Source organism: Poecilia latipinna, unplaced genomic scaffold, assembly GCF_001443285.1.
Source record: "Poecilia latipinna isolate Pla-1442-1.1 unplaced genomic scaffold, P_latipinna-1.0 Scaffold383, whole genome shotgun sequence".
Classification (NCBI taxonomy): Eukaryota; Metazoa; Chordata; class Actinopteri; order Cyprinodontiformes; family Poeciliidae; genus Poecilia; species Poecilia latipinna.
In genome coordinates this window covers 288,445-316,292 of record NW_015112999.1, presented here as the reverse complement: position 1 = coordinate 316,292, position 27,848 = coordinate 288,445, and the positions used below count along the sequence as shown (strand labels likewise).

General features: G+C 36.1%; 1 protein-coding gene across 1 annotated transcript in view; it reads left to right on the top strand.

Moving 5' to 3' along the window:
- b3glcta (beta 3-glucosyltransferase a) overlaps window positions 1-27,638 on the top strand; it is a 75,202-nt gene extending 47,564 nt beyond the window's left edge. Inside the window, exons 6-14 of the mRNA XM_015036877.1 lie at window positions 3,044-3,180; window positions 3,284-3,347; window positions 5,067-5,198; window positions 9,723-9,792; window positions 12,079-12,192; window positions 22,412-22,511; window positions 22,917-23,036; window positions 25,091-25,235; window positions 27,114-27,638. Of these exons, the coding sequence (XP_014892363.1) occupies window positions 3,044-3,180; window positions 3,284-3,347; window positions 5,067-5,198; window positions 9,723-9,792; window positions 12,079-12,192; window positions 22,412-22,511; window positions 22,917-23,036; window positions 25,091-25,235; window positions 27,114-27,281 (1,050 nt within the window). The 3' untranslated portion in view covers window positions 27,282-27,638. The remainder of the gene's footprint in view (window positions 1-3,043; window positions 3,181-3,283; window positions 3,348-5,066; window positions 5,199-9,722; window positions 9,793-12,078; window positions 12,193-22,411; window positions 22,512-22,916; window positions 23,037-25,090; window positions 25,236-27,113) is intronic.
- The last annotated feature ends 210 nt before the right edge of the window (window positions 27,639-27,848 follow it).

Below are 27,848 nucleotides of genomic sequence, written 5' to 3'. Positions count from 1 at the left end.
AGAAAAATTGTAGCGCCTCACCAGAGACCAATCCAAACCTGAGGCAGGTAAAGCTGGCTCACTAGCAGACCTCCACATTTACAGAACGGCCTTGTCTCAAGTGATTAATAAGGTTAACCACACTAATTTATAGTTGGATGGTTCGTATGTTGCTGAATCCTCCATCATCAGCTGTTCTTGCAGTTGTTTATCCTCCCCATCGTGCTCATTCAAAGCCTTGCTAGAAAATGTCAATAGGAGGAGTCAACTCCTAAATCATAAATTTGAGTGGATAATGCTAAAAATAAAATACATGTGGAGTATCTCGCTAAGTGGATCAAATTTGATAGATGATAGATCGTAAAAACCGATGGATGTAGATCCAATCTCTTCTTTTCACAGCTGCTCTTGTGATGCACTTACATCTTCTACACGCGCACCCATGCATGGATGCACACAGTTTACCCTAACATCTCTAATTCATACCCTTATGATCTATTCATATTTTGTCACGAAATAGCCACAAACTTCAATGCATGCTATTGGGACTACATGCAATAGGCCAACACAAAGTGGTGTATGTTTGTGAAGTGGATGGAATGTTGCACGTGTGTATTTGTATTCAGTTCCTTTGAGCCAAAACTTAAACAAAGTTTTGCTGTAATAACATGTCCAAGACTTTTAGGGTATGTCTCACCACTTTGAGATTTTTGAAAGGTTTTGCTTGGAAAATTGCTCTTTGGCTACATGTTTCCTGTCATTGTCGTCCAACCTACTTTCAAATCTTATATATGTTACTCCACCTTCTTACTAACTTTGACTAATACGTGTTTTTATGCAGAAGGAAATGACTCAATATTTCCTTTTTTTTCTGACAAATATAGCGCTTGGTACGTAGACAAAACATAGTAGTTTATTTTGTCCCATATGACCAGAATGCTTTCTTTTTAACTTGTTTGTCATATGGACTGTGGCAAAATGCATTTCTGCTTCCTACTCTTAAATAAAAGACCTTTTTTTTTTTTTGCACTGAAAATATTAACTTAAGAGTGTTTGAGAAGAAGGGAGGACATATTTTCAGATTATTTGTAAAAATGAAAAATTTAATCTATTAATCATTTTTCTTTATTTTTACAAATAATAAGTTTGTGTAGGTCTGACATTAAAAAAGCAAGATTTGTGGTTGCAGCCTGACAAAATGTAGAAAAAAATTAAGGGCTGCAAATACTTAATTAAAGCCTTATATAGCATCTCAATGACCGCAGTTCATCTGTGCCTGTTAAAATCCACAGAGCTCCAGCTAATTATATCAACCCTTCAATTAAATGTCTTAGATGCCATCTAAATACTAATTAAATCTTGCATTTAAAAATTAATCTATATTGCTTAATAAAGTTGGCAGATAATAAATTAGTTAATGATGCAAAAAGCCATCAAAGACACTGTAATAAATCATCTGATGCCCCTCCTCTAAGTTGCTTATTTGAGATTTTTCCAAGATAATCCAAATAACTGGAGCACATTTTTTGTTTGATCTGTACCATTAACATTTAATTATTTGCACTTTCATTGCTGGTTGCACACTGTCTGAAACAAGAGTATACATTTTGTTCTAATTACACGTTGATGTAAAGCCAGCAGGATTTAATAATCACTCATTCCCATCACCAAATCCAGAGGTTAGCATTGCTCTGCTCCTTTTCTGTCTTGTATAAATCCTGCCTGGTGTTTTACTTCCAAGGAAAAGATGGTAAATATTGTATGCATATTAACAGCTTTCTCCTGAGGAGGAGGGGAACACAAAGTACAACATCCCGATGACTTGATTCATTACAACATGCCCTACAGCTAAAATATTCTCTCTCAAGTGTTACCAGCTCCGTGTGGTCAGCGTCAGTTTGAGTCGAAGAAGCCAAGCCAAGGTTTCATCTCAGAATATTTAAGGAAATTAGTCACTCTCACAAGAAAAGAAAAAGATTCAGTTTTCTACCAAACCAGTTTGAAACGAACATTTAATAGAAATGAATTCATGCATTGTTTTCTGAAAGATGTGGTTCTTCAAATATAACCAGAGACATGTAGTAATTATGCTAAACTGAGTTAAAATACATTAAAACATGTATACGCAAACGTTTCCATGTGGTTCACATTCATGGCATCAAGTTTTTTCACCTCTGGCTGAGCATGAGAAACTGAGTTTTGACTAAAACTCTGAAGTAATTTATGGTGTTTTTCTTATCTAAGTGCAAATTGTCCCACCTAAGAAATGAAATATTTGTTCCTGTTGATCTTTGCTGCACAGTTTAGGAAAAAGAAATGCACCATTCTTTTATAAAATGCTGCTTTCACACAGATGTTATTAGGTTCCCTAACACAAATGGTTCACCTTAGAAAATGTTTGCCGAAACATTCTTTCACCATTCAGTTGAATGATTTTGGTGCTTAGAGTTTGAGCTAAATTGACATTTTGTTCCATGACCTACTTCACTTCAGAGAGTTGTCATGACATTTTGCTTGAAAACTAATAAATAAATTCATAAAACATCTCCAAAGTTGACAGTTCTGACATAATACAGATCAAATATTATTTTGTTGACATGCAGTGCCTACTAATTTAAATTCATTAAAAAACTCTTTCCTCTTTCATTTGTTGCTTTTGTAATAAATAATATAGTTGGGCTTACAGCATCTCCTTTAAAGACTTTAATGCCATATATTTTTATCAGGCATAATTATCCAGGAGCAGATAATACTGTAAAGATATTTATTTTCTCTGGAGATACCAAACGTTACACTCAGCATCTTATCAGCTGCAATATATGACATTATTTCAAGTTTGTTCCCTCAAAAATGCAGGTTATTTCTCCAATGAGATGCAAACCTACTCACTGGAAATAATTTCAAAAGATTTTCTGACAAGTGCGGTATGAACGCTGATTAATTAGGCCAGAAGCTGGAATGTTGCTTTAAATTTTATACCATATTAATGGTAACAGTGGAAAAAAAAGAATTATTTCCTTCTAGCATAATGAAATTTGTATGTCCTTGAATTTGTCGTTATCAGGAGTGGTTTCTCGGCAAGCCTCTGCATGATGAGGAGTCGACCATCATTCATCACTACGCCTTTGCAGAAAATCCCTCAATCTTTAAATATCCAGACTTTGCTGCTGCTTGGGCCTTAAGCATGCCGCTAGTTGTTCGGTGAGTCGAAAATTTGACAGATTTCACATCAAATAGGAGTCAATAGACCAAATGCTTTGTAGTGAGTATTTCTTTTCATGATTTGGATTTTTTTTTTCTTTAGGCTTGCCAACAAAGTGAGAGATGAGCCACTGAAATCTGACTTCACTATTGACCTAAAACATGAGGTAAGAAGATACAAGGGTTGAAGATTTACCTGCAGACTTTTTCAGTGTTTTAAAACGTTTTTTTAATTCTCAGACTCAACTCTATACAGGTCTGCTACTTTATAATCTATTTGCACAGAAAGAGAAAAAGCATGGCAGCCATCTAAGCCTTGAAGTAAATCTTGTTACTTTGGAGAATTATCATAGTGTGGCTTTGAGGCTCTTTTTTTTATCACCCAAATTCAGTCACGGAAACATCGTGGGATTTTGTGGAGTAAACATGACATTATCAGAAGTCTGTTTAAGGTGGTTGAATTTTAGACGGCATGCGTTTTTTCCTGCAGATTTAAATAAAATGTGTTGTGCTTTTCTTAGATATGGAAAAAAATAAAAATATGGAAGGCATTAAGTACTATTTTTGCTTAGAAATGGCATATGGGCTTATTTTATGTCTGAAACATGCAACTGCATTACTTCTTACTGTCATTGCAGCTTGTAATTATGTTTTTTTTTCTTGCTCATTCATCTTTTCAAAATAGCTCATCTCTGTCAGATTGAATGGGGAGCGAGCATGCATGAATCAGTTTTCATTCCTTTCCAAAAATTCTCATTTGATTTAAGTCTGAGTCACTCCGACACTCTGGAAGTTTGTTCTGGGTCGTTGTCCTGATGGAAGGTGAACATCGGTCACAGTCTGAAATTATTTGCAGCCTCTAACAGTTTGTTTCGCCCAGGATTGTCCTGCGTTTGGCTTCAACCGTCTTGCCTTTAACTCTCACCAGCTTCCCTGTATATGCTGAAAACATGTGACTGCCACGTTTGCTACACCATGGGGGATAAGGCTGTACATGCTTTGTACTTCTGAAGTTCGAAGTAAATTAAATCCAGTCGGTACCACCGGATTTAATTTAGGCGTCAAAGTAAAGGAGACCAAATACAAATGAATGCTACACTTTTTGGATTGTTTATTATTATTATTATTATTATTGAAACCATGTGGGCTTTTTTCTTTCCATTTCACAGTTCTACACTACCTGGTGCTGACTAACCAAGATTGTGAAAGTAATGTGACAAAATGTGATTCTTGTTCAAGGACTGTGAATGGTTGTATAGTTATTAGAGATATAAATTGAAAGAGACATAATAAAAAAACAGCCAAATAAATTAAGAGAAACGGGAAAAAGGTACAAAAATCATCGCAACACAAAATACTAATGAATACACAGAAGAAAAATACTGGCCAATAAAAGCTTTCTGAGCTGATTTGCATAATTTTCTTCAAGATTTAAGAACCTACTATTATTCATTTACAAGCTGAGCTAATAAAAGAAAGATGAATCAAACTATCAGAGCTGTTAGAAATTTTACATTATCTAGATCTTGATGTGATGATACTTCAGAGTTTCTTGTGCACTAACATTGCAGCCTTTAGAGCTGACTGGTTACTTTTGGACAATCCAGTTTTATTTTAGTCATCTTAAAAACTTAATAGCATTCAGTTTTTTTGTTGTTGTTTTTCTTAATAGGGCCACAGATTATTTTTCAGCCTCTTTTTTTTCCCCTCGTGTCCTTCTGTCAACCTTACTGATATTTATTTTTACTCTGTACATTTGTTGAATTTAATTTTGGTCTGAATACAATTTAGTTATAAAACAATACTGAATGTCATGTTGTTGTTTTTAATGTATAATTAATTTAGGTCATTAACCTTAATAAATCTTTTTTTTTTCCTCTTCTCAGATTGCTTTGTACATCTGGGATGGTGGGAACGGCCCCCACCTCACTGCTGTCCCTGAATTGTGCACGGAGCCAGAGGGCTCTCCTAATGCTCAGTATTGTGCAACCACTCTAAGAAAAGACCCTCCACTGTGTGTGAGTATCTGTTCTGTTCAACTGTCCTAAGATCTAAAAAAAAAAAAAAAAGAAGAAATAAAAGTTAAAAATGAAATTACCACCAAACATCAAGAGTAGGGTACTGTTTGTTACTGGTGGACATTGGATTGATTCAACCTTGCTTTTATATGGCATTATAAGGAAAAAAGTCTTGGATTTTGTCTTACTAAATTAAATTTAGTTTTGTGCCAAGATTGAAGTCACCCCCTGTTGCTAAGCAACTTCCGCTCATATTTTCTTTTCCTGGTATTTCCTTCGCTTTTATTTTCTTTAATCTAAATCTTTTCAAGTTTATGCTTTCTGTTATCAATTAATTTTATTATAATAAGCCTGCCGAACTGCACTGTAGCTTATCTTCATTATTTAGATTACAGGACTTAAAAAAAGTTTTAATTAAAATGTAAATTTTTCGCAATGAGAGACAATTGAAAGAGGCTTCAATTTCCCGGTCTCTTACGCTCTCCTAACAAGTATTCTTATTTTAGCATTTATTCATCTTTAAGCATCTTTAAATATGAAATTTTCTACATTTGTTGCTATTCTGATTAAACAAAAATCACCATCCATGCTTTATTTATATCCAATCTGTATTTTCTACAGTAACTTTTTTTGCAAAGATGGTCCACATGGTAACTTCCTTGTGTTTGGAAGATCTATGTTTTGTGATCTATGTGGGTAACTTTGTTTCAGTGACAATGGAAGATTCAATGGCTTAACTAAATAATTTTCTATCATTGTGGTCCTAGGCATCTGATGCTTTGGCTTATAAAATGCCACTGCTTTTTTTATTTGGAAATGTAGAAAAGCTCTATAGCGTTATAGTCACAACTCATAGGTACAATACAAGTTTATCTCAGTAAACTAAAATATAATAAAAAAAGTGGATTTATTTCTGTAATTTATTACAATAATCATCTATTCAATGATTGTCACCTGTGTGGCTTTGTTTACAAATTGTAGTTTGCTTGCTAAAATGCACAATTTGAATGTAAACCGCACCAAACAAAGTAAAATGTTCTATTTTGAACTCGGCCAAACAAGCAGACCAAAGGACTTTCCTGGTGTGAATACACCTTTAGAAAAGCAGAGTAATACATTAGATGACTAATAAAAAGAATTTGAAGCACATAAATTAAAGGGCAGAATTCAGACCTGACAACTGACTTGACTATTAATTGACACCCTACACAAGAAGCATCAGGCACAAAAGGTCACTATTTAAGTGGCTGGCTATTTATAGAGTTCTGTGTCTAAGGATGTAAATGTAAAACTGAGGGAAGCAAAAACACTATGTTAGAAAAATGGTACTAAACAATATTAAGAACTGTAGCCTGGAGAAGATTACACACCAAAATCCATTCAGGAGATGCTGACTTCGGCTTGAACCAGTGATTAAAGATCCTCGTCAATGTTAGAAACATCTTATCTGGACTAAAGAGGAAAAGACTGGGACCGTAACGCGGTGGTCCAAAGTTCTTGATTAAGATGAAAATAACATTTTGCATTTAGTCAGTAATCAGGATCCCTGCAACCGGAGCAAAGGTGCGGAGACACAGAATCCACGTTTCTTGAGGTTCACACAGCGATCAACCAGCACTTCATCATGCTGCCTTCTGGTATCATTTTGCTTGATTGGTCAGCAAACTGGCCAGGCCTAAACCCCGTAGAGAGGAAGACGAGACACATAAGACACAATGTAGAAGAGATGAATTCCCAGTTTAAAGCAACAGCATCAAAAAAGACAATTTTACATAAAATTCCCACATTACAGGTGGTGATTTTAGTGTCCACCAAGGAAAACTTGTGAATAAGGCATAATATTGTACAGAGGAAAGATCAGTTTTTTCCTCCAGAGGAAGGACACTTTACACAATTGGAGTAATTCTTGTCAACCCTCATAAAAATATCACTAATGTTGGGAAGAAATTGAAGTTTTGCTTGGATGATGTGTTTGTGTCTCTGGATTTATTGACTGATGAGTTGAGATATATTTGGGCTGCCAGAACAGCAGTGGAGGGTCCTTATTCATTTTTTCTTCCTTCCTTCTAAGACACTTTTGACTGAAACAGAAATCCCTATCTTTAGCATTCAAATGACATACACAGACACACACACGTACATACGTACGTACGCACACACACACACACGCACATACACACACACACACACACATACAACCAGTGCAACTTTAGTTTGAATCTGGTTTGTTTGCTGTAACCCATCCTATTTAAAGACATCAAGGTCCTCATAAAGTTTGTGTCTTGTAACAGAAAACACCACCGCAGCACTATCTTTGACATAAAGCAGTAGAGGTCATGAATTTAATAACTATTCAGGGAGAAGTTTCTCTTGGAAACAGAAGGTGACGTGGCATTTTCAGCCTTTTCATAAAATAGTTGTATGGTAAATTGCCAAGTACATTGAGAATGGCATCTGGCTTCACTGTCAGCAAAAATGTCCAGATTCTCGAGAGGCAGATTTTCCAAGATGAAGGGCAACTTTCAGAGGACTGTGCAACGCATCCTTTTTGGTTTTGGCAGTAACTCATCAGGTCCTGTATGCTTTTTCTCAGTATGCCTGACATTTCAGGACACTGAGATATATATATATATATATATATATATATATATATATATATATATATATATATATATTGTCTGAAAGTCCTTAACTTAAGATCAGCAAAGAATAATTATGTGAGTGGTAATCTTTTTCAGATTCTCCTGTATATTTGAGAGATAATAGGTCAGCAATAAATTACTGCATTATGGGCAGATTGGGTTTGGTTTAAAATTAGATTTAATATAGAGATTACAATGCAGGTTATACATTTTTAACATAGCTGTGTTTTTAAAAGTAAAAACACTTTTAGATAAAAGCCAGACCTGAATGTAAGAAATTTGATGATATATCAGACTTAAATAATAAAAAATATCATTATCAGCGATACCAATACCTCCTGTGTTTACTTGTCATCTGATCAGTATCGAAACATGCAGTATTACACATGTTTGTTGTTCGACTCCTGCACAACCATGTACCTTGTACAAGTCAAACATTATTTTGTTGATTTCAAGTTCTTTTACTTTTTAAGGTATTAGCATCATCATTAATATTTCTATTGTTTGTTTTATTTTCAGTTTTTGCTCCAGACTTCTAATTGCATGATTTTCTTAGGCATGTAGTACCCCTAAAATTTGCTAAGCAACTTTTAGCTGTTTTCATGTTACTTGACATTTGGATCTTGTAGCAACGTTTCTTTAGGATAAATATCCTCTTGTTATTTTTTAGCCCTAAGCTTTTCTCTCTCTCTGTCCAATAATAAACTAATTTAAAAAGCCCTGACTGTAACACAGACACAAACGCAGAACAGGACTTTGTTGAAATGTTATCTTACACTTTACACTTTGATTAAAATTACCCCACCATCTCCAGGACGTCTGCATCTGTTTGAACCAGCCGAATTGGAAAATACAAAAATAATTTGAGTGAGAGGAAAAACAAGAAGCCGCTGCGCTTTCAGAATTGGCCAAATAGGATTTCCCCTGCTGCTTTGCTGTCCATCCCACCACATCTGCGCCAGACTTACCTTAAAACATACAGAATTTCTCAGAATATGTGATGTGTGCTCACCTCCAACCTCAGTTATAGTTCACACCGTGAGATTTGAGCTTCGTTTGCAGCTAACCGCAGCAGGACTCGATGCCCATAGCAACCCTGTCGCCAATACGGTAATTTACTTGGAGCACAGCATGATTTAGTCGTGACGAGGTTGCAGCTTTGGCATCAGGCTAGCATGGAGAGCACCACTTCAAATTCTTTCAACTGCGCGTGGGTCGGATGTCATGGATAATCTTCCGCTGCTGCTAACAGGCTACTCCTCACCACATCAGGGACCTCGGTGTACCGAACCACTGATCTCATTACATAAGTTTTTTGGGATGTTCAAAACAGTTGTGGGGGCTCCTGAACTCTTGTTGCACCCTAAAACACCCCTTCCAAAAGCCTGTAATGTCCATCCACACTCATATTAATTTTGGTTTTTCATGTCGTCATACTGTTCTAACCCTGTGTGAAGAAAGTCTTGGGGAGCAATATTTTTCCACATTTCACAACATAAAAAATATAAAAAAATATCCACAGTTATTGACGTGGACTGTTTTATCTGCACTTTTAACTGCTTCCGTTGCTAATTTCCACCTTCTTAATAAGTAATTCAAAGAAAAAAATGTTTCTGTTTTTTTCTGACCAATGTGTTCTTAAAAAAATGTCTTTGTGTACCAGCAGCTGTTTATTTCTTAAGGCAACTTCACCAGTCCATATTACAAATTGCCAATTTAAATGTAATGAATTAAATTTACACTGATTGCTTGGACATTTAAGATCACCTTAAAGCTGAAATAAGTCATGCTTTACGTCCCACACTATAGACATGATAAGTTTGTTTTAGCACTCATGCGTCATATTTTCCACTCAACTTTGATCTCTTCTTTTCTTCACAAGGAGGAGCCTGTTAAAAAAGAAGACATATTTGTTGCTGTGAAAACCTGCAGAAAGTTTCACAGTGAACGAGGTGAGTCACGCTCTCGCTCTGAGAAAAAAGCCACTTAATTTTCATGTAAATATTTCACATTTATGCCCTGCTGTTTTGGGTAATGGATTTGTTTTACCCCTGACATGTGAAACTGTATGAGTGCCTTCTCTTATTATACTAAAATCCTTCACTAAATCACTCTACCATCATGTCTGAAAGGATTTATTTGTACTGAAGTAAAAAAAAAACGTGTGAAATACTTAATGCTGTGTTTCACCCTGGAAAAGCACACTCATCCAACAGCAACTCTTATTGGCACAGTCTGGCCACCATTAAGCTTCTCACAGTAGCTCTGCTGCTATTTTAACCTGATGGAAATGGAGTAGGTTAAGTCAATAGAGCAAATGGCAAATTAATTATAGAGGGATCGGACAAATTGTGTGTTATATTTAAAAGGAGTGCCTGAAATGTAACTTCATTAATTACTATAATTACTGCTTCCTCTTCCAAGCTGTTAATATTACGTTAAGACATTGGCAGAACGGAAATGATCAGGTTACTAATAACACAGATTAGTTCAGACTTACAAAGCAAACAACATGGACGTGTTTTGTGTTTCATTCAATATCTCACTTGGTTTAAAAAAAAAGAAAAAAAAAAGCCTAATCCTTTTCCCTGCCGGATGCAATCATATGCTTTTATAGCTCATTTAGAGAATGACTGCTGCAACAACAGTAAACATCCTATGTGTAACGTGTGTGTGGCATCACATAGCTGCAAAAAGTAATAAAGCTGGCTCGACTGGAGATGCTTGATGATACCTGGATCAGATAATAAAGGCTTCCAAAAAATGATCTAGCTCTGACAGATAAGCTTTGGTGGTTATTACTATTTTCCATATTCTGTATTTCTGAAATATCTAGCCCAGTAGAAGTAGGGTAACGCTACTTTTACTGGGCTATTATTCTTATTCTTATATGAGAGTGTAATGTTCTTATTATACTCTCATATAATAACAACTTTTTTGTTATTAAAAGGCGAAGTAGAATTCTTCTCTATTGTCTCATTTACTAAGAAATGTTTATTTATTTTTTTGGCAATTGAATAGACACATTTTGAAAGTGATTTTTGTGTACATATGCCAGCTGGCATTCGTTAAAGGAGTAAATGTGAGATGTTCATTTGGAAAGAAGCAATTTTCTCTGCAGCTAGATTTTAAAAAGTCAATATTTCAGTGCATTTCATTCAGTCTAACGCTTACCTTTAATTGAAAGGACCCAAAGCACCTTCAGTCATTCACACGCTGAAGGTGGTGAGCTACATTTAGCCACAGCTGCTCTGAGCCAGTTTAAAGAAGCAAGACTGCCATGCGCCGGCATCACTCCTCTAACCACCACCAGTAGGCAAGATATGTGAAATGTCTTGCCCAAGGAAACCGACTGAAACAGATGGAGAGGGGGGTTTGAACTGGCAACCCACCGCTTACATGCCACCATCTTTTAACATTTTAAGAATTTAAGAACATTATGTGGAGATAATGAAGCAACACCACAAGACATCAGTTAAAAGTTTGGCACAAGTGAATAATGACCCAAAGCATACCGCCAAATTAGGTGTGAAGTAGCTTAAATACAACTAAGTCAAAGTTTTCGAGTATCTTTCACAAAGCGCTGATATAATTTCCTGGAAAAAATGAGTAGGCAGTGCTCAAACCTAACTTGGTGACCCCAGATCTGTCTGCAGGAATGAGACAAAATTCCTGCAAACTATTGTGAGAAGCTTTTGGAAGAATAATCAAACTGTTTGGCTCAAGTCACATAATCTGAAAGGTTGTTCAAATACAGATAAATGTATTTGAACATTTATTTGTATAAACTTTTGACTCTAAAAATTCAGTCTTGCATTATTTGGGTATTTATCAGATATACTGAGGTTTTGTAATCCTGGCTTAACTAAAATAGGTCAAGTTTAGCCTTATTTTATGTCAGTCAAGGAGGCTAAAAAACCTGCCTTAGCTGTAACGAATAGATTTAAAGTTTTACCAAATAAAAAAAAAAACAAATATTAAATCTAACAGCAGCGTGTCTCTGCATTGTTTCCAAATGCGATTTTTCTGATTGGGTTAGGCTTTTCAGTCAATAAGTAAACATTTCACCAACACCAGACAGAAAGATAGGATACTTCTACGTCTGTGCTTTCACTTTATATGAAATAGTAATTACATCAGCTGAAAAATAAATTGTGTTTACCCCTCAGAGACCAAAGACCTGCTTGTTTTATAAACTTTGTGAATATTGTATTGATTTTTCCTCCCCTTTGCTCTAGTTCCAGTAATAAAGAAGACTTGGGAAAAGGATGCCTTATTTTTAGAGTACTACAGCGACCACGCCGAGCCTTCCATACCAACCATTAATTTAGGAGTGCCAAACACTGAGAGAGGTGAGTCCTCCTTTTTCAAGCCTCAACACCCTCAGCCTCTCCACAGTAGATGCAGTTAGTGGCCTTGGCTGACGCTGTCAGCTGCACTGCACACATTGGTAAATGAAAAATGATCCGGCAAACTGAGGCTGAAAGTTACACAGTCTAAGGCCTTGTGAAGGGAATGTAATTCAAACCGAATATTGGAGGAAAATTGGAAGTAAATGAAGTGTCAGCGGGGAATTTCTCCACAGATTGTTTCTAAAATTGTGTTTATGTTACCTCTGAAAATGAAAAAATAATAGGCTATTACACTAGCATTTTTCGGTCCAGTGTGAGCTTTTTGTAGATAGATTCCCACCTACTTTTTCATTTTAAAAAAAAAAAAATATTTCAGAGAAAAACTGCAAGGTGGTGATAAATGCGTCTGTGTGTCCTTTTTACTTTTGAATATTGGGAGGGTCTTTCTGGCAGCTGTGAGCAATAACACGATGAAACACAAGTTGAAACAAGTTGTTAAATTATCATCTGCTATTTTTTACAGATATTTTTACACTTATAATGTGTTTCACTTGGTTCTTCATAGCTGCAGTTTTGTTTTTGTATTAGATGAGGAAAAGGTGAGCCAATCGATCGGCCACCGATCATAATCGACCAATTTCCATGAAAAAGTGGATGATCAGTGATCGCCGATCACGGTCTCTTGTTGCCGATCACACAAACCGATCACCTGCATCTCATTTCGCAGATTTTAAAAATATAAATTTTACATACGTATTAAAACTTTCGCTATCCTAACATGAGACAGATAATCTCTGAAAAAATAATCGATCTCCTCTGCCTCCTCCCTGTTCTGCATAATTACTCCGCTCAGTCAGAAACAGCCAATCAGAGCTAGTGGTAATCAGGTAGCCACCATGCTATCAGGAAGTTTTCATTCAGTAACTCAGGATTGTTTATTGTAATGGATCCTGTATTTGCCTTTGAATGTTAAGTTTTATACTTGAATTTTTTGGCAATGTGGAGAGGTTTTGTTTTGACTTTTTGCATTTTTTAGCCTCTTCAGAGCCTTCATATGTTTTCAGTCTGTTAGCAGTACAATTTGCACAATGTCTGTTTTGTTTTTTTTTCTTAGAAAAAGTTATTAAAAACAAGTTTGTGTCTAAATTAAGGTGAATTCATGGTTCCTTTTTCCACATAATGTAACCGGTAGTGTTTATGATTAAAAAAATAATAATGATGTGATCGGTATCGGTGATCGGCCCTCATGGGTGATCGGACTCGGAATCAGCAGGAAAAAACCTGATTGCCACATCTCTAGTTTTCACCCAAGCCACGTCAGCCCTTTGGCTCTTAACAGATGTTGCTGAATCACTTCTCTTATTCAATAATGAAATAGTACAAATTACCTTACAAGATACCTCACAATTTTTAACTCCAACAGTAAAGATGAACAATCCGTTAATTATTACATGAACTCAAATAAAATGTTTTATTTTTTTAGATTTTAGATGAGGAAAATGTAATTCAACTTTCTAAGAACAAAATAAACCCAGAGGAAAACATTTGCTTAGTTGTTAGCAACCTCAAGCTGCACCTGGCAACAAAGCCCAAAGGAGGCTCCCTCTGGGAATGCCCTATAGATGACTGACAGGAAGAAGGAGACCATGGGATACAACAAGTGTCCCTGTGGTGTATCTTATACTGATGGATGGTTATATGGATGAAATGGAGGACAAAATGGTGAATATCTTTTTTTTGCCCTCATTTCTAGCTGAATACATTTATTGTCATGCTAATTAGTATTTTAATATGGCAGAGTCAGCCTTTCCTTGTGTAAACCTTTATATAAGCTTCACCCCCAGGCAAGATTTGGAGTGCGAGTCATGTCATTTCTGAATGAACTTGTCAGGAAGGTCTATTTTTTTCCCTGTCTCTGCCATTGAGCCATTTTGACTTGACACCTCACATATTCTAGTCACAAGTCTGCCCAAACATTTTCAAATTTAGAAATTGTTTTCAACATGAAATTAAAGGAGATCAAGAGGGCATTCTCTAATTTGTTGTATAATAGGTGATATTTTGAATTCTCACATAAAACCAGCACAGGCTCTCTGCCTCTGTTCTTGCTGGAGGCTGGAGCCAAATTTACTTTACAGTGAGATTGCCCTTGGCACAAGAATTGCTCTATGGACCTGTGATTCATGTTGCAACTTAATGGGATGTGCAATGGCTGTAGACATTTTCAGCCTTCAATAGAGTGGGTAAAGGTTGCACTAAAAAAGTCTAGTCCTTTCATGCCTCTGCTGCTTTCTTCAGGCAGCTTAGCCCCCTAACAAGTACTTGCTTTGCAACCTGTTTTCACAGACTAAAGGAGGTAGGTTACCACTGGCGCCTCGTTGGTAAATGTGGAGTTGCAGTACTGAGATTTAGTGATATGAAGGTGCAGCATCTCTTGTCATGTCAGTCTCTTAATAGCTCTGATTTTTTTTTTATTTAAACCCCTTAACTCAAGATGTTGGTGACGACATACATATTTCTAATCGCATCTTTTATATCTTCCTCCTTATGACAGATCCTTGGATTCATTTAAAAGTAAAACATGTCTCTTTTTTTCGTGTTTGCATATTTGTAATTGAAAGTGCTTTCTTCTAACTGCACTTTAACAACAAAAGGACACAAAAGGAAAAATCAGCTTGAGTTTTCTGTATGTTTGTGCATTACATTGCCTTTAATACCAAAAGCCTTGTATTCATTCCACCTCTAAGTTTGATGTTCTTCTCAAGAAAAATCCACACATCCTTCCTGCCAGTAACTGGTGTCAGTATTTTTGGAAGTCAGTGTTGGGCCAAGTCTCTGTAAAAGATCAAGCAGTAGAAAGTGTCTCCTTTATTATCTGTCTTCTAAGGCATGCCAGTTTTTTTTTGTTTTTTTTTGGAAAGCAACAACTTGGTGCTGGCAGCAATCCACATCCCATCATCGACTGGTTTGGTAAAATGCCAGACAATAGAGCTGCTGTCAGAGCATTGTATTAAAACTTAAAATCAATTTTACATCTTAGAGAACAAACAATCCATTGGAATTACAGAGTGATTTTAGATTGGATTCCAAACAGCACAAATATCTGTGTAGGAAACAGCTTAGTCTTTACATCCGAGTGATTAATTGGCAGAAACTCAGTAAAGTGCTGCTGAGAATCACCTGAAAATGATAAAAAGTATAATTTTCTCTACTTTTATTTGAGTCATTCCTATTTTGAGTAAGACGTCTCTTCCAAACAATGCACCATGCTGCAAGAAAATATTAAAATATGTCTCCAAGTTGCTTCTGCTTGTTTATAAAGGCAGTCAATAGGGGTGCAACAGTTGTAAGCTGTAATAAGTTATTACAGCTTATTAATAAGCTGTAATTACAGCTTTTTTCTGTAAGTTATTATTTACACCCAAGGCATTTGTTTCATTAAATTGCTCATACTTAAATCACAGGTTTACAACAGTAGCTAACACTCATTCAGATGAAGTGGTATACTGAAAGCAACTGGAAAGCACTTTGCGAAAGGATTTTTATTTATTTTTTTTTTACTTTTTTGTGGTACCAGTAGCATTTATTCACAGTAATCAGACAGGAAATGGGCAAAGAGAGAAAGAATGAAGACATGCAGCAAAGGTCCAAAGGTCTGTCATCAAACCCCAGACAGCTGTTTCAAGGAGTAATAGCAACTGTATATGGGGCACCCGCTCTACCAGTAACGCCACACATGCTTAACTGTGACGAGAAATATTGTGCAGGTTTAATGTCATGAAATTTCACTCTGAGTTCTTGTTGCATCCTTTTTCTTGCTCCTTTAAAACAGGAACACGGCAGCGAAAAAGAACGTATCCATAAACATTCATTGCAGTTAGTCAGTATGTGAAATATAGCCTCTGTCCTCAGCAACAGCCAGAAAAATACTGAATGAAAAAAAAATTGCTTTGATTTCCTAAGACTAAGAAAACAGTAGATTTTATATCCTGGAGTTATATATTTATATTTTTTTCCCCTCACATTTGCTGTCAGTCAGTTTTCCTTTAATGCTTCAAAACCTTTCTCAGCTGTCACTTGCATTGAGGTGTAAAATGATAAAATCTTGCATCTAATACACGAAACATAACCTGCAGGTTTAATTTTCTCTTTTAGACTAAGAAAGTTCATCGTTGCAGTTAGCATCCATCTATTCAACCTGCCTATATTGACCTCACTAATGCCTTTCAAAAAAAAAAAAAAAGAACATATTAATTTTGAGATGACATTACAAGTTCTCAGTTTGAAGCCTCATATGACAGGACTGAAAAGGGAGGTGACAGCGTGGTCCCCTGGGCCAGCAGAGTGCGACTCTGCAGCATATAATGCATTTCTAATAGGCTGCTGTTTATAGCCAGACCACATCTGAGTGAAAGGAGCCTGCCCTCTGTTTTTTCGACTTTTTTTTTTTTTTTTTTAAATGACCCAACTCTTGGATCTTTATCAAAATAAAACCATCTTTAATTTATTTTCCACTATCTGTTTATGCAATGGGAATACCATTCAGCTGCAACTTGACAGGAAATCTTTGAAAATAAAGAATAAAAACAAGAAAGAGAGATGGGCTTTAAGGCTTTCAAGCATTAATTGGACTGAAAATGTCATGTGGGCCACAAACAAACCATATTACAACAGCTAATTGAATCAATTTCTGCAACTAATGATTTATATTTTTGCACTAATGTCTTGGTATTTTCTAAATTAATGTTTTGGTAATCACATTTTCAAAGTACCTTTTTTCTACTTTCTTCTTTGACAATAGCGTTATCGTCTTAGTAAAGATTACAAATGAAGATGCATTTTTTTATCCTTGTATCTGAATGTGTGATGAGACTCATTAAATAACCTGGCCAATTGACAGATAAAAAAAGTAAAGCAGAAAGTGTATTAAAATGGAAAATCTAGCATCATCTAGCTAAATAGGCTTAGCAGTTGCCACTGCGACACTCATTCTCCTAACACATTTTTTTTTTCTTATTTTAAAAGCCAGATCAATATTATTGTTATATTATGATAAATTAAATCTTTGGTCTTTCAACACCAAACAGATCTAAAGACGTTCTGTCACTTTAAGTTCAATTAGGAATCAATATTCATATTCCAGGACATTTAGTCATTTTAAAACAACTAACTCAATGTATTGAATGGCACGTTTCAGATCAACGCAAACTGATGCATAATTGGGTGAGAGTAGGACAAGTATGTATGTTTTCTAAATAGTTTGTCTAAAGTTGTAAAGTTTATTTGTATGTAGTCCCCCTTAGCATGGAAGATGCCCATTAACTCTGAAAAGAAGATGATCCCTGTTTAAAGCTGCAGCATCTAACTTAAAAAAAATACATTTTACATACGTATTAAAACTTCCACTGTCCTAACATGAGACAGATAATCTCTGAAAAAATAATCAATCTCCTCCCTGTTCTGCATAATTACACCGCTCAGTCAGAAACAGTCACTCAGAACTAGCCGTAATCAGGTAGCCACCATGCTAACAGGAAGTTTTCATTCAGTAACTCAGGATTGTTTATTGTAATGGATCCTGTATTTGCCTTTTTTGTTTTTATCCCCACAGCTTGATGCAGCCAGTATACCAGTTTCACTGAAGGGTTACAGTAGATGGGATTATATACTGGTTGTAGTGTCTCAAGCTGTGAACAAGTTCAAGGGGAATAAATACCCTGGCAGGTCACTGTTTTTTCATAACTTGACTATGGGATTATGTTATATAACAAAAAGGCAACTTAAACATATGCTGGTGCATCCTAAAAAAAAAGTGGACTAATTTACACAATGTCATTTTTAACACAATTTAGGTTATTTGCTTCGAAAGTATAATGAATCACTTTTGTAGAGATCTGTTGTTAAAGTAAAGCACAATGTCCATTCAGAATATCCATTTTACAAATACACCATGAAAGCTCTGGTTTATCCTATCTGAATTGTTTGCTAAATACTGGCAAATTCACACAAAAAAAATCGTATTTCTAAATAATTTTTAGTTAATCTTGAGCTAGCACAAACACACTAAAGATGTGCATAAGTAACCAACGCAAAACACCCGACACCAGAAAACACAAAGTCGTTTCATTTCTCATAAACGGAATGAGAGAGAGAGTGCATTACCAAATCTTGTTTGACATCTTGTTCAACAAAAAGCTGCAGCTTTGCTTTTTTTTATCCAAAGATTTATGTCAGTATTTATTCAATGCGATTCCTGGCAAAGTCTCTCTCAAGGATCATCCTGAAGATAGTGTCTCCTTCACAGTATTGACTTGAAATGTATGCCAGACTTTTGCTTTCAGGAGGCATCTATCTAGTGTTGGCAGGAATCGGGGTTTGGTAAACAGCCAGTTTACAAAGCTTCTGTCAGTAAACACTGTCAGTTAAATGTAGCTTATAACAGATTTCATATACTGGAGTACATGTGCATGAGATGGATTTTGAACTCTGATTTTAATTTGCACGCAAAAGCTGGAGACGGGCACAAGGCTCCTAGTGGCTGCAGAAAATGAATTGATGGATTGCAGTTTGAGCTTAAAAACAATTTTTTAAATATGATCAGTCTGCGTAAAAACACATGTTTGTGCTTTTTATAAGAAGATGAGCAAAAAGCAGTTTGCAATTTATCATCATTTCCTCATTGTTTGCCACAAGCCAGGGGAAGTGACAAACATTTGGTACAAGATGCTCTGGTGAGATGACGCCAAAACAAAATGTTTGAGTTTGCATATCTGTAGTAAAAAGCTAAATTAATAGGAAGACATATTATAATAAACTGAGGTCCTGGGAGAAAACCTGCTAAAAGCTGCAGAAGGCTTTAGACTGGAGTGAAAGTTTTCTTCCAGCAAGACAATAACTCTAAGCACACAGTCAGTAATCTAATGGAGCCAATCAGATTAAAGAATATTCATGTTTCATAGATACAATCAGAACCCAGGCTTAAAACAATACTTGAAAATAGATTTTACTGTTTTTTCTCCAGTGCAGCAGAGCCTGAGCAAAAAGGAATAAAATCAACTGTTGCATATATTTTTTAAAAAATTTAAAACAGTGATATTCCTGCAATTTGTCACTGTTGCATCATAAAATGTGAAAAGATTCTAGCTGTGTGAATACTTCAGTAAGACACTGAGTGTTTCTTCAGCACTTGGGGAAATTTCCCAAGTGCTGTAGAAAAGTCATCGCAGTGACCTGAGAGTGAGGTTACTTCATGTAATGATATCCTAATCATAGGCTCTTTCTGCTCTAATGAGGTCTGAGTCATCTCTAAATACCAAATGTTTGAAGTGGCTGATTTGGTAGTGGAGTTGACCATATATTGTTGAGTAATCAAACTAATTATCTGACCACAGGAGAGCACTTATAGATTGTGTGTAGAGCATTGTGCTTTGAGCCTGAGCTGGTCAGTGTGGTTTCAAATGCAAAGCTGGAATGTTATTTTTGCTAAAGCTATCCATTTTCACACACCATGGAGATGGAAAACAAATATGCAATAGTGTGACATGAATATGAATAATTATTTGTATTTGTAGTATATCGTGTGTTTCCTTAAAATATTTCAAATTACAGCTTACAAAGGAAAACTGTTGGAAAACAGCCTAAATTGTGCTAAAGAGAAAATTAAAGGATTATGTAAAATGAACTATTTTGAGCTTTACATCATGTTGTGTTTTTTCCCTCATCAAAACATACCTGGAGTGTTGCTTTAATTCTTTCTTGCATATTTGAGAAATCCTTTAATCTCCCTTGGCAGCTACTCGGGGGGTGCCTGAACACTTGCTCCCTTAAAGTGCCGCCTATTTCCACAAAGCTCCTCCTTGAAGCTGCAATCTCCAGCAGAGCTTCCACCTCACAGAGCAGCACTCCCCAACGCCTTCTCCACTCAGCCCCTCCAGACTAGCGACAGCACTAACTAGCAGTGGAGCTGGGCTTTTCTCACAAGCTACTTTCCCTGCTCCAACACTCCTAAGAACGTTTGGAAATGGCCTAATGGAGGAACATTGTTGTGGTGATGTGCTGAAAGCAGAGTTTCAGAAAGAGTAGGAGCTTCTTATAGCGACAGAGGCCAATTTCAAGGTGTCAAATTGTGGTGTCAAATGTACACAATTTTTATAACAACTAAGGTAATACATAATTATGCTTCAAAATGTCTCCATGTGCCTGAAAAATACATAATGCTGCCCCTTTAAGGAAACAACATCCATTTTGCTTCAATGGCCTAATTAAAGACCATCTGTCTAATCCTCCTGCTGTCACAAAGTGATACTAAGTTAGGTGAAAAGCCAACATCTTACCGCAAAATGTGTATTTTGACATCTAGTCTGCGCATGAAAAGAAAGGATCAGACAAGATCCTGAAATTGTGGCAGAACAAGAAAATGCACATTCTTCCCTCTTCACTTAAAAAATAAATAACATATAGCAACAGCCTAAGAGAAGCTTTAAATTTACCAGATTTTGTTACGTCCAGTGTGTGAATTTTGTGATCATGGAAAGTACAAAAGAAGTTATTTATTTCATCTCTCTGCAGCATTACTCACCACTTCCTGTTTGAAATAGGATTACCAGCCTTGTCAGAAGATCTGCCCTAAAAAGTGGGATTTTGGATTATATCTCTGTCAGTGTCCTTTCTCATTTTATATTCAGCAAAGAAAAAACTAAAAAAATACCTAAGGTTCCCTATAAATAATACAGCGAGGTCTCAGGATTCGTAGTAATGCATGCCACCAGGGATTTCTGTGCCTCCGTTGCTGTGTAGACATCTGAAATCTGGCGAGTGCATTTCTCTTGGCTCTTGGTTTTGTTTTGTTCACAACCACACTATGGGTTTTTGTTTTTTGGAGATGGCGTAGCATTTTGTTCCTTCTAGCCTGCCATGTCAAACGTGTCAGGCTGAACACTTCATCTTTGCGACCCATCCTGCCAAACTCTCATTATTTCCTCTAACACATCAGTAAGTTGACATTTCTACTGCTGGCAAAGTTTAGCTGGAAGTTTTTAAAATAAAAACTCTAACTCTAGGAAATCGCATTGGCTGAAGTGCAAAGCAGGTCTTACAAATATGAATATTTTGAAGCAAAGACAGCGTAAGCCTGAGTTCACGTGTTTGATCTCAGGGAGCAGCTGATGTGTGCACCCGGAGCCAAGTATACAGTACTGTACGGTGTCCTTGAGAAGGCAGAAGTGCTGCATGTTTACGCTTACGATGCACCAGGCTGTCACGCAAAAGCTGCAAACAAAAAGTAATGCATATTCTCAAGCTTTTTTTTTTGTTGCTTTTTTTTTTACATTAGTTCTATTTGTTAAATTCCTACAGGTTTCTGTAATATAATCTGGTTAAAGTTCCTGCTCTATTTATGTTTTTTCTTCATAAAGTACCTTCCAAAAACAACTTTTTCCATGTTTTGCCAAATTACTGCCGCAAACTTTGACGTATTTTACTAGGATTTTAAGCGACATACAAACATAGTTGTGAATAGGAAGAAAATTATGCTTTTTTAAATTTTATTTATTTTTTTCTACTTAAAGGTCTGGAATGTTGTGCACATCTATTCAGCCCCTCTCAGTGAAAGGTTAACCTTAATCCTACTGTTTAGAACGACTTTTCGCTGCATTTACAGCTTTGAAAATCTAGAGTTGGAAATCGGGACCAATTCTTCTCCGTCAGGTTGGATGCAGAATAGCAACAGGTTCACCTTGGTGAGAAGTAAAGGCTCAGTTGCAGTGAAAACCAAGTAATGCTGTGGGATCTTTTAAATGTATTAATTTATCAGACTGAATAGAAATTCATGCCAGACTTCTCGTGTTTATTTGAAAACACTATGCATCTTTCTTCCTCTTCACAGTTATTCATTACTTTGTGCTGATATTTTATTTGACATCCAATAAGGTTTGACTGTCGCATATCAATACATAAAAATCATATCATCAGGTGAAATCAGGTCTTTAGTCTTTTGCTCACATATGTAGCTTCCTGCTTTTTAAACTCTTCAGTGTCAACAGGATTAATTGACATTAATTACGTTCCTCAGTTCTGTGAATTTTGAAAATCAATTAAACAAATGCAGTTGTGCCTGCCTTTCCTAAAGGGGTCATTTACCTTTGCAAGCCGCAGCTCTGCACATGGTCAATATGTGACTCAGTCATGCTGGCCTCTGTTGATGGTACGTCTCCATTCATAGGTCATTGTGGGAAAACATTTGCAATCCTTCAGCGATTCCTGAGCAGCGCTGTGCCCGACACCAAGTGGCTTGTTATTGTGGATGATGACACACTCATCAGGTAAGATTTCTTTAAGAAGAATATTCAGCTTAGCTGTTTTGGTTTTTTGTTTGTTTTGTTTGTTTTTTTTACTTTTGCACGTGAGGGATATCTTCAATGTATCCCCCCCAGGAGTCGCTGACATTTACTCGTAAATGTTTTTTTTTTTTTTTTTTTTTACAGATTTAGTCCTACCTTTAAAAAAGATTTGCAGAGTGAAAGAGAAAGTCACTTAACATCCTGTCAAAGATTTAAAATCACACCTCCAGCTGGATTCACCTGCAGTTAGGTTTCCTTTCAAGCAGAAGGCTCTGGAGGGAGAAAGATTGTCCCAGCTTCTAAATGGAGCTTTTTATAGTCATTTAGGCACACGCGTGTAAGTGTGATGAGAGTGTGTGTTATGCCTTTGACTTTTGCTTTTCATAGCCTCCCCCGACTACGAGTCCTGCTGAGCTGCTACGACCCCTCCGCGCCAGTGTGCCTCGGAGAGAGATACGGCTATGGACTGAGCCAAGGTGGCTACAGTTACATCACAGGAGGTGGAGGGTAAGTTTGACTGCTCAGATGCTTTGGGAATAACGAGCAGCAGATGCATTCTAAAGCATGCGATAAAAACCCAGCTATCTTTAATTTACAGATTAACCTTTGCAGTTTGATTTGAGTGTGCTCTTAGGAAAGCCTTGTTTACAGGGCTGCTGTCTACGTAGATGAAATATTTTGAAGTGAATCACCACAAAAGAAAGTCGATGAACAGTTTTAATCAGATGATTTAACAGGACAGTTATTCGATGGTTTCCATGGTTCTCTCAGAAGGACTAATTGCTAATCAATGAAAGAAAAATCAGCTTATTAAGAAGTGGATTTGATCAAATTCTTATTTTAATGCCCTGGTTTTACTATTTAAAATTCTTTGATGCAGCGTTCGGCCGTTTGAAAAAGCTTGTACACAAGATGAATTTTGAACTTGAGAGTGAGAGGTGCAGGAAAAATCTATTTAAGGACCGCGCTGTTGCTGTGACACTTCCTCATTCAGGTGTCACCCACAAAAAAAAAAAAAAAGATCATAGGTGATGAGTGACTTCTCCGGTAGCTTACAGGTTTTCTCTTCCTTTTTCATTTGTAGCTTTTGCTCATTTCTAGGAAGTAACAGCTCAGTTCGCAACTTTGCTCAAAATTCAATGTGAATTTTTTTTTTTTTTGTGCCAAGAAATGCAAAGAAATATAATTTTCCACACTTTGCCATCTGAGAATTTCTATTCAGAAATTCACCATTTCTTTCATGAATCTTTTTCTGGGGAAATATGACGTGACCAGAGAGGTGCTTTTTTTTTTTTTTTTTTAACAGCTGACCACCAGGCCTGAGTAGGATCCCTATATTTATCTTGGCACTACAAAATTGAAGAGGAGGTTTAGAAGGGTTAAAAAAAAAAAGAAAAAGAAAACTCCAACGCTCCCTGTTGGAGAACTCCAGAAAAGAGTGGTTTGTTGGGGTCACCGAGTCTCCATAGCCATTTGACACCAACTCTTGTTTGGGAGTGTATCATTAGTCAGCCTATGTTATCATTGGGCAATTTTCAGAAACTGCACCAAAATTGCACTGTTCCCACTAAAACAATAAATTAAAGCACATCACTAGAGCTCTTACACCAGCTTCTTGTAACTCAGAGAATAGACTTTAAATTAAGTTCCCTGATTTGTAAATCTATGAATATACAACTAATATACACTGAAGATGTTTAATTATATTTATTTCTTACTTTTTTTAAATATGAAATACTTAGAACTAAACAAAAGAAAACCTACAGACCTCTGGAACCTTTTCTTCCATTTATAAAAACTTAAAAAGTTCATTGACTGCCTAGAATGAATCAGTCTAGAGTAGAAATTTGTTTTGGTTTCTGATGCTTCTGGTTAAATTACAGAGTAAGAAGGTTGTGTTTTTTTTTTCTATTGTTTTGAAAAATGGGTTTTCATCAGAGGAGGGGATGTGTGTTTGGCTGTGTATGGGGTGGCAGAAGGAGAGGCGCACCCAGGGCGCAAAAGGTCCCCCTACTGTATTGTCTGTGATGCTGTGAAACTCTCTCTTCCAAAGGCTCTGCTGACCTTATTAGAGTCCATAGCATCATAAACTGGTTCAAACAACAAGATAGTTTAAATGCAAATCTGTTGGATTCTATCAGTGAATGTAAAATGAGTCATTTTACATTTGGGTCTTTAAACAGGATAATGAGCCAACATAAATGACCAATTCAGCACAGAATCTTTCAGTGTAAGACACTAATTACAACACTGCCACAACAATCCTTCCTCTTCTCTCTTTGTAAATGATTGCAAATGGATGCACGTAAGGCTCCTTTGTCCTTTATTTCCGCTACAGTTTGTATATATTTGCTGTCTGTTTGCAGCGAGCACTTGCTTGTCCACACGACCTTGGCAAATAAATCTGATTGTGATTCTTCAGGATAAATCTTTTTTATCCTGGCGCCAGTGACAGATCACATTTATTGCATGTAATCTGTCTGTACACTGTTGATCTACTTTGCTGCCACAGTGGCTGGCGTATGTTTGCCTTATTCTGAATGTCTGCTGTGTTGCTGCAGCATGGTGTTCAGCAGGGAGGCTGTGGTCCGACTTCTTAACAGTGGCTGCAAGTGCTACAGCAACGATGCGCCTGATGACATGGTGCTGGGAATGTGCCTCAATGCTCTCGGGCTTCCCATCACGCACAGTCCTCTATTTCACCAGGTTGTATTCAGATTTTTCATGTCGATGTCTCTCCTTTTATCTTTTGTAGCTACGATGTTTTATGAAATGTTATCTTGATAGAATGCTCTAAAACTATTATGATTATTTTTGCCTTGACTTGTGCTTCTTGTATATTAGGTTACTTTATTGCAGCAACTCAATTCACTTAGTGAAACACATATTAATTAATTAATTAATTAATTACACGTGGACTGACGCTCTCCAAAGTTTTGAGTAATTTATTTTTACCTGAATATCATGTTGCAGTAAGGACATGAGGAAAAGGATATTAGACTTGTATTTGGAATATTTTATGCACAAGGAGAGTTAAAGGGGGGCAGAATGAAAGAACTTGTACCAGTCAGTCTATGTTCTTAAGTCAATCATGAAGCAATCAGTCATGCAAGGAGGTAAAGGAAATCTTACATAATAAGGGGAAATTTGAATGAGTTCACTGCAGATAGTCGGCTCTACATGTGAGCATGATCATCACCTTATTATTTCAGTGCAGTGAGAATCAGTGGCAGCAAAAAAAAAAAAAAAAGTGGTGAGTTGCTCTTTGTGTAGAAGTGCTGACATCTTTTTAGAATGAGCACAATAACTGTGTGCTGCAGACCTCAAAGAGGGGACGGTTGTTTGCAAGTGAGAATTTCCCCTGACCTGACTCTCCTCTGCACTGTTATGCTGCCTGTTAGGATGAGCTAAGTCCAGTTTGAACCTTAGCTGAAGTGGTTCTAAAAGGTAATTGGTACAAAGAATGTTAAGTCAGAAAGCGGAATAATTCTAAATGGAATCATATTGTTTGATGAATAAAAGCAAAATTACAAAAGCAAAAGTCATAGAGCAAAAGTCCTACGTGCTATGGTGTGTAAACTCCATTGATATTTTGTTGAGCTGTGTATTTGTCTCAGTCATGAATGTGTTAAGAACAATAACAAAAAAATTGCCCAACAATAATATGAGTGTTAATGTAGACCACATTTGCTTTTCAGAACCTTACAGCTGCTGTTTTGTAAAATAATAATAATAATAATAATAATAATAAATTTTATTCATCATGCCCTTTATATCTTGAGATCTTAAAGGCTGTAAAGGTCTAAAAACAAAACAAGCAATTGCAATTGATGAAAATAAATGTTTGAATAAATGGATAAAAGAAGGATGAAGGATAGTCGCTTTTATGAGATGAATAAAGTTTGCAAAGTGAGCATCTTTAATGCAAATCCCATAATATTAAAACATGTGGTGCTAGAGCATTTCTCTAAAAGTTTTTAAATGTCGTCACACTACATCCACAAACATCTTTTAATTTATTCGGGATTTTCATGTGACAAACCAGCAAAAAATAAGCAGAACTATAAAGTGCAAAAGAGTTTTTTTTTGTTTTTTGTTTTTTTTTTGTAGGAAATAAGAATCAGAAAATATCAGCAGTAAGACATGCAGTCTTCATCCTATCTAACATAGTGTGGGATATTTTGCATGGGCATAAACTTGAATCTCTACATGTGCAATACTTAGAAATTTTCTAAAAGACTCGCAGAAATAGGTATGTATGTCATACCATGCATATTTTTTCCCCACTTTAATTATATACTGCATTGTGTCAGTCTGTTATAAAATTCTAATAAATTATATTAAAGTTTGTGGTTTTAATGAAACAAAATGTTCAAAAATAATATTACGGTTTTTCCAAGGCACCATATGGCAAGGAGGAATTTATATATCAATCATTTAAGTATTTATACGTGCGCTTTTCTGCTTTAACATTTTATTATTGGAGGTCATAATTACATCAATAATTCCATTGAGGTTTTGTTCATTCAGTGTTGCTGTGGCTACTTTGAAATATAAATAACTGGATGTGTTATTTGCTTTCAGGCGCGCCCAGAGGACTACTCTAAGGACCTCTTAGCTCACCAGGTGCCTATATCCTTCCATAAACACTGGAACATAGACCCTGTTGCTGTTTTCAATAAGTGGCTGAGGGATGACTGGAGAACAAATACCTCAGATGAACATAATGAGAAGAGTAAAACAGAGTTATGATAAAAAACAAAAACCCTTCTAACCTGTTAAAACATGTATGTATAGAATGTGTTTGTATTATTAAAGGGTACTGGTTCACAGTTGTAAATGTTTTTTCTATTGTTACTGTGAATTATTATTATTACTATTATTATTAAGAAAAAACATGCGAGTGTGAGAGTGTGTGTGTTTGCGGCATCAGGCCCGGGATGGCATGTTGAGGTTATATTTCATTTATAAATGTCTGTGTATAAACACATCTCACTGCTCATACTTTTTTGTTCTCCACAAGATACTGTATCTTAAAAAAGATCTTCAAAATAATCAATGTTGCTGTACAATGTCTTCTATTTTGACATAAAAGTATTCATATTTTAAGATGTTTTGCATCTCAATTTCACTAGAGGCCTTTTGTCAGACTTTTGTGTAACTCTGCCTTAATAATTAAGCTGTTGAAAGTTATTGAGTTACTGTATGACTTTAAGGCATCATAGGATTTTGTCCACACCAGATTTCAACCTGTTTCTACGATGCTAAAACCCTCTTTCAGTGTGAAGGCTGTTGCCTAACACATTTTCATTTGCTGCT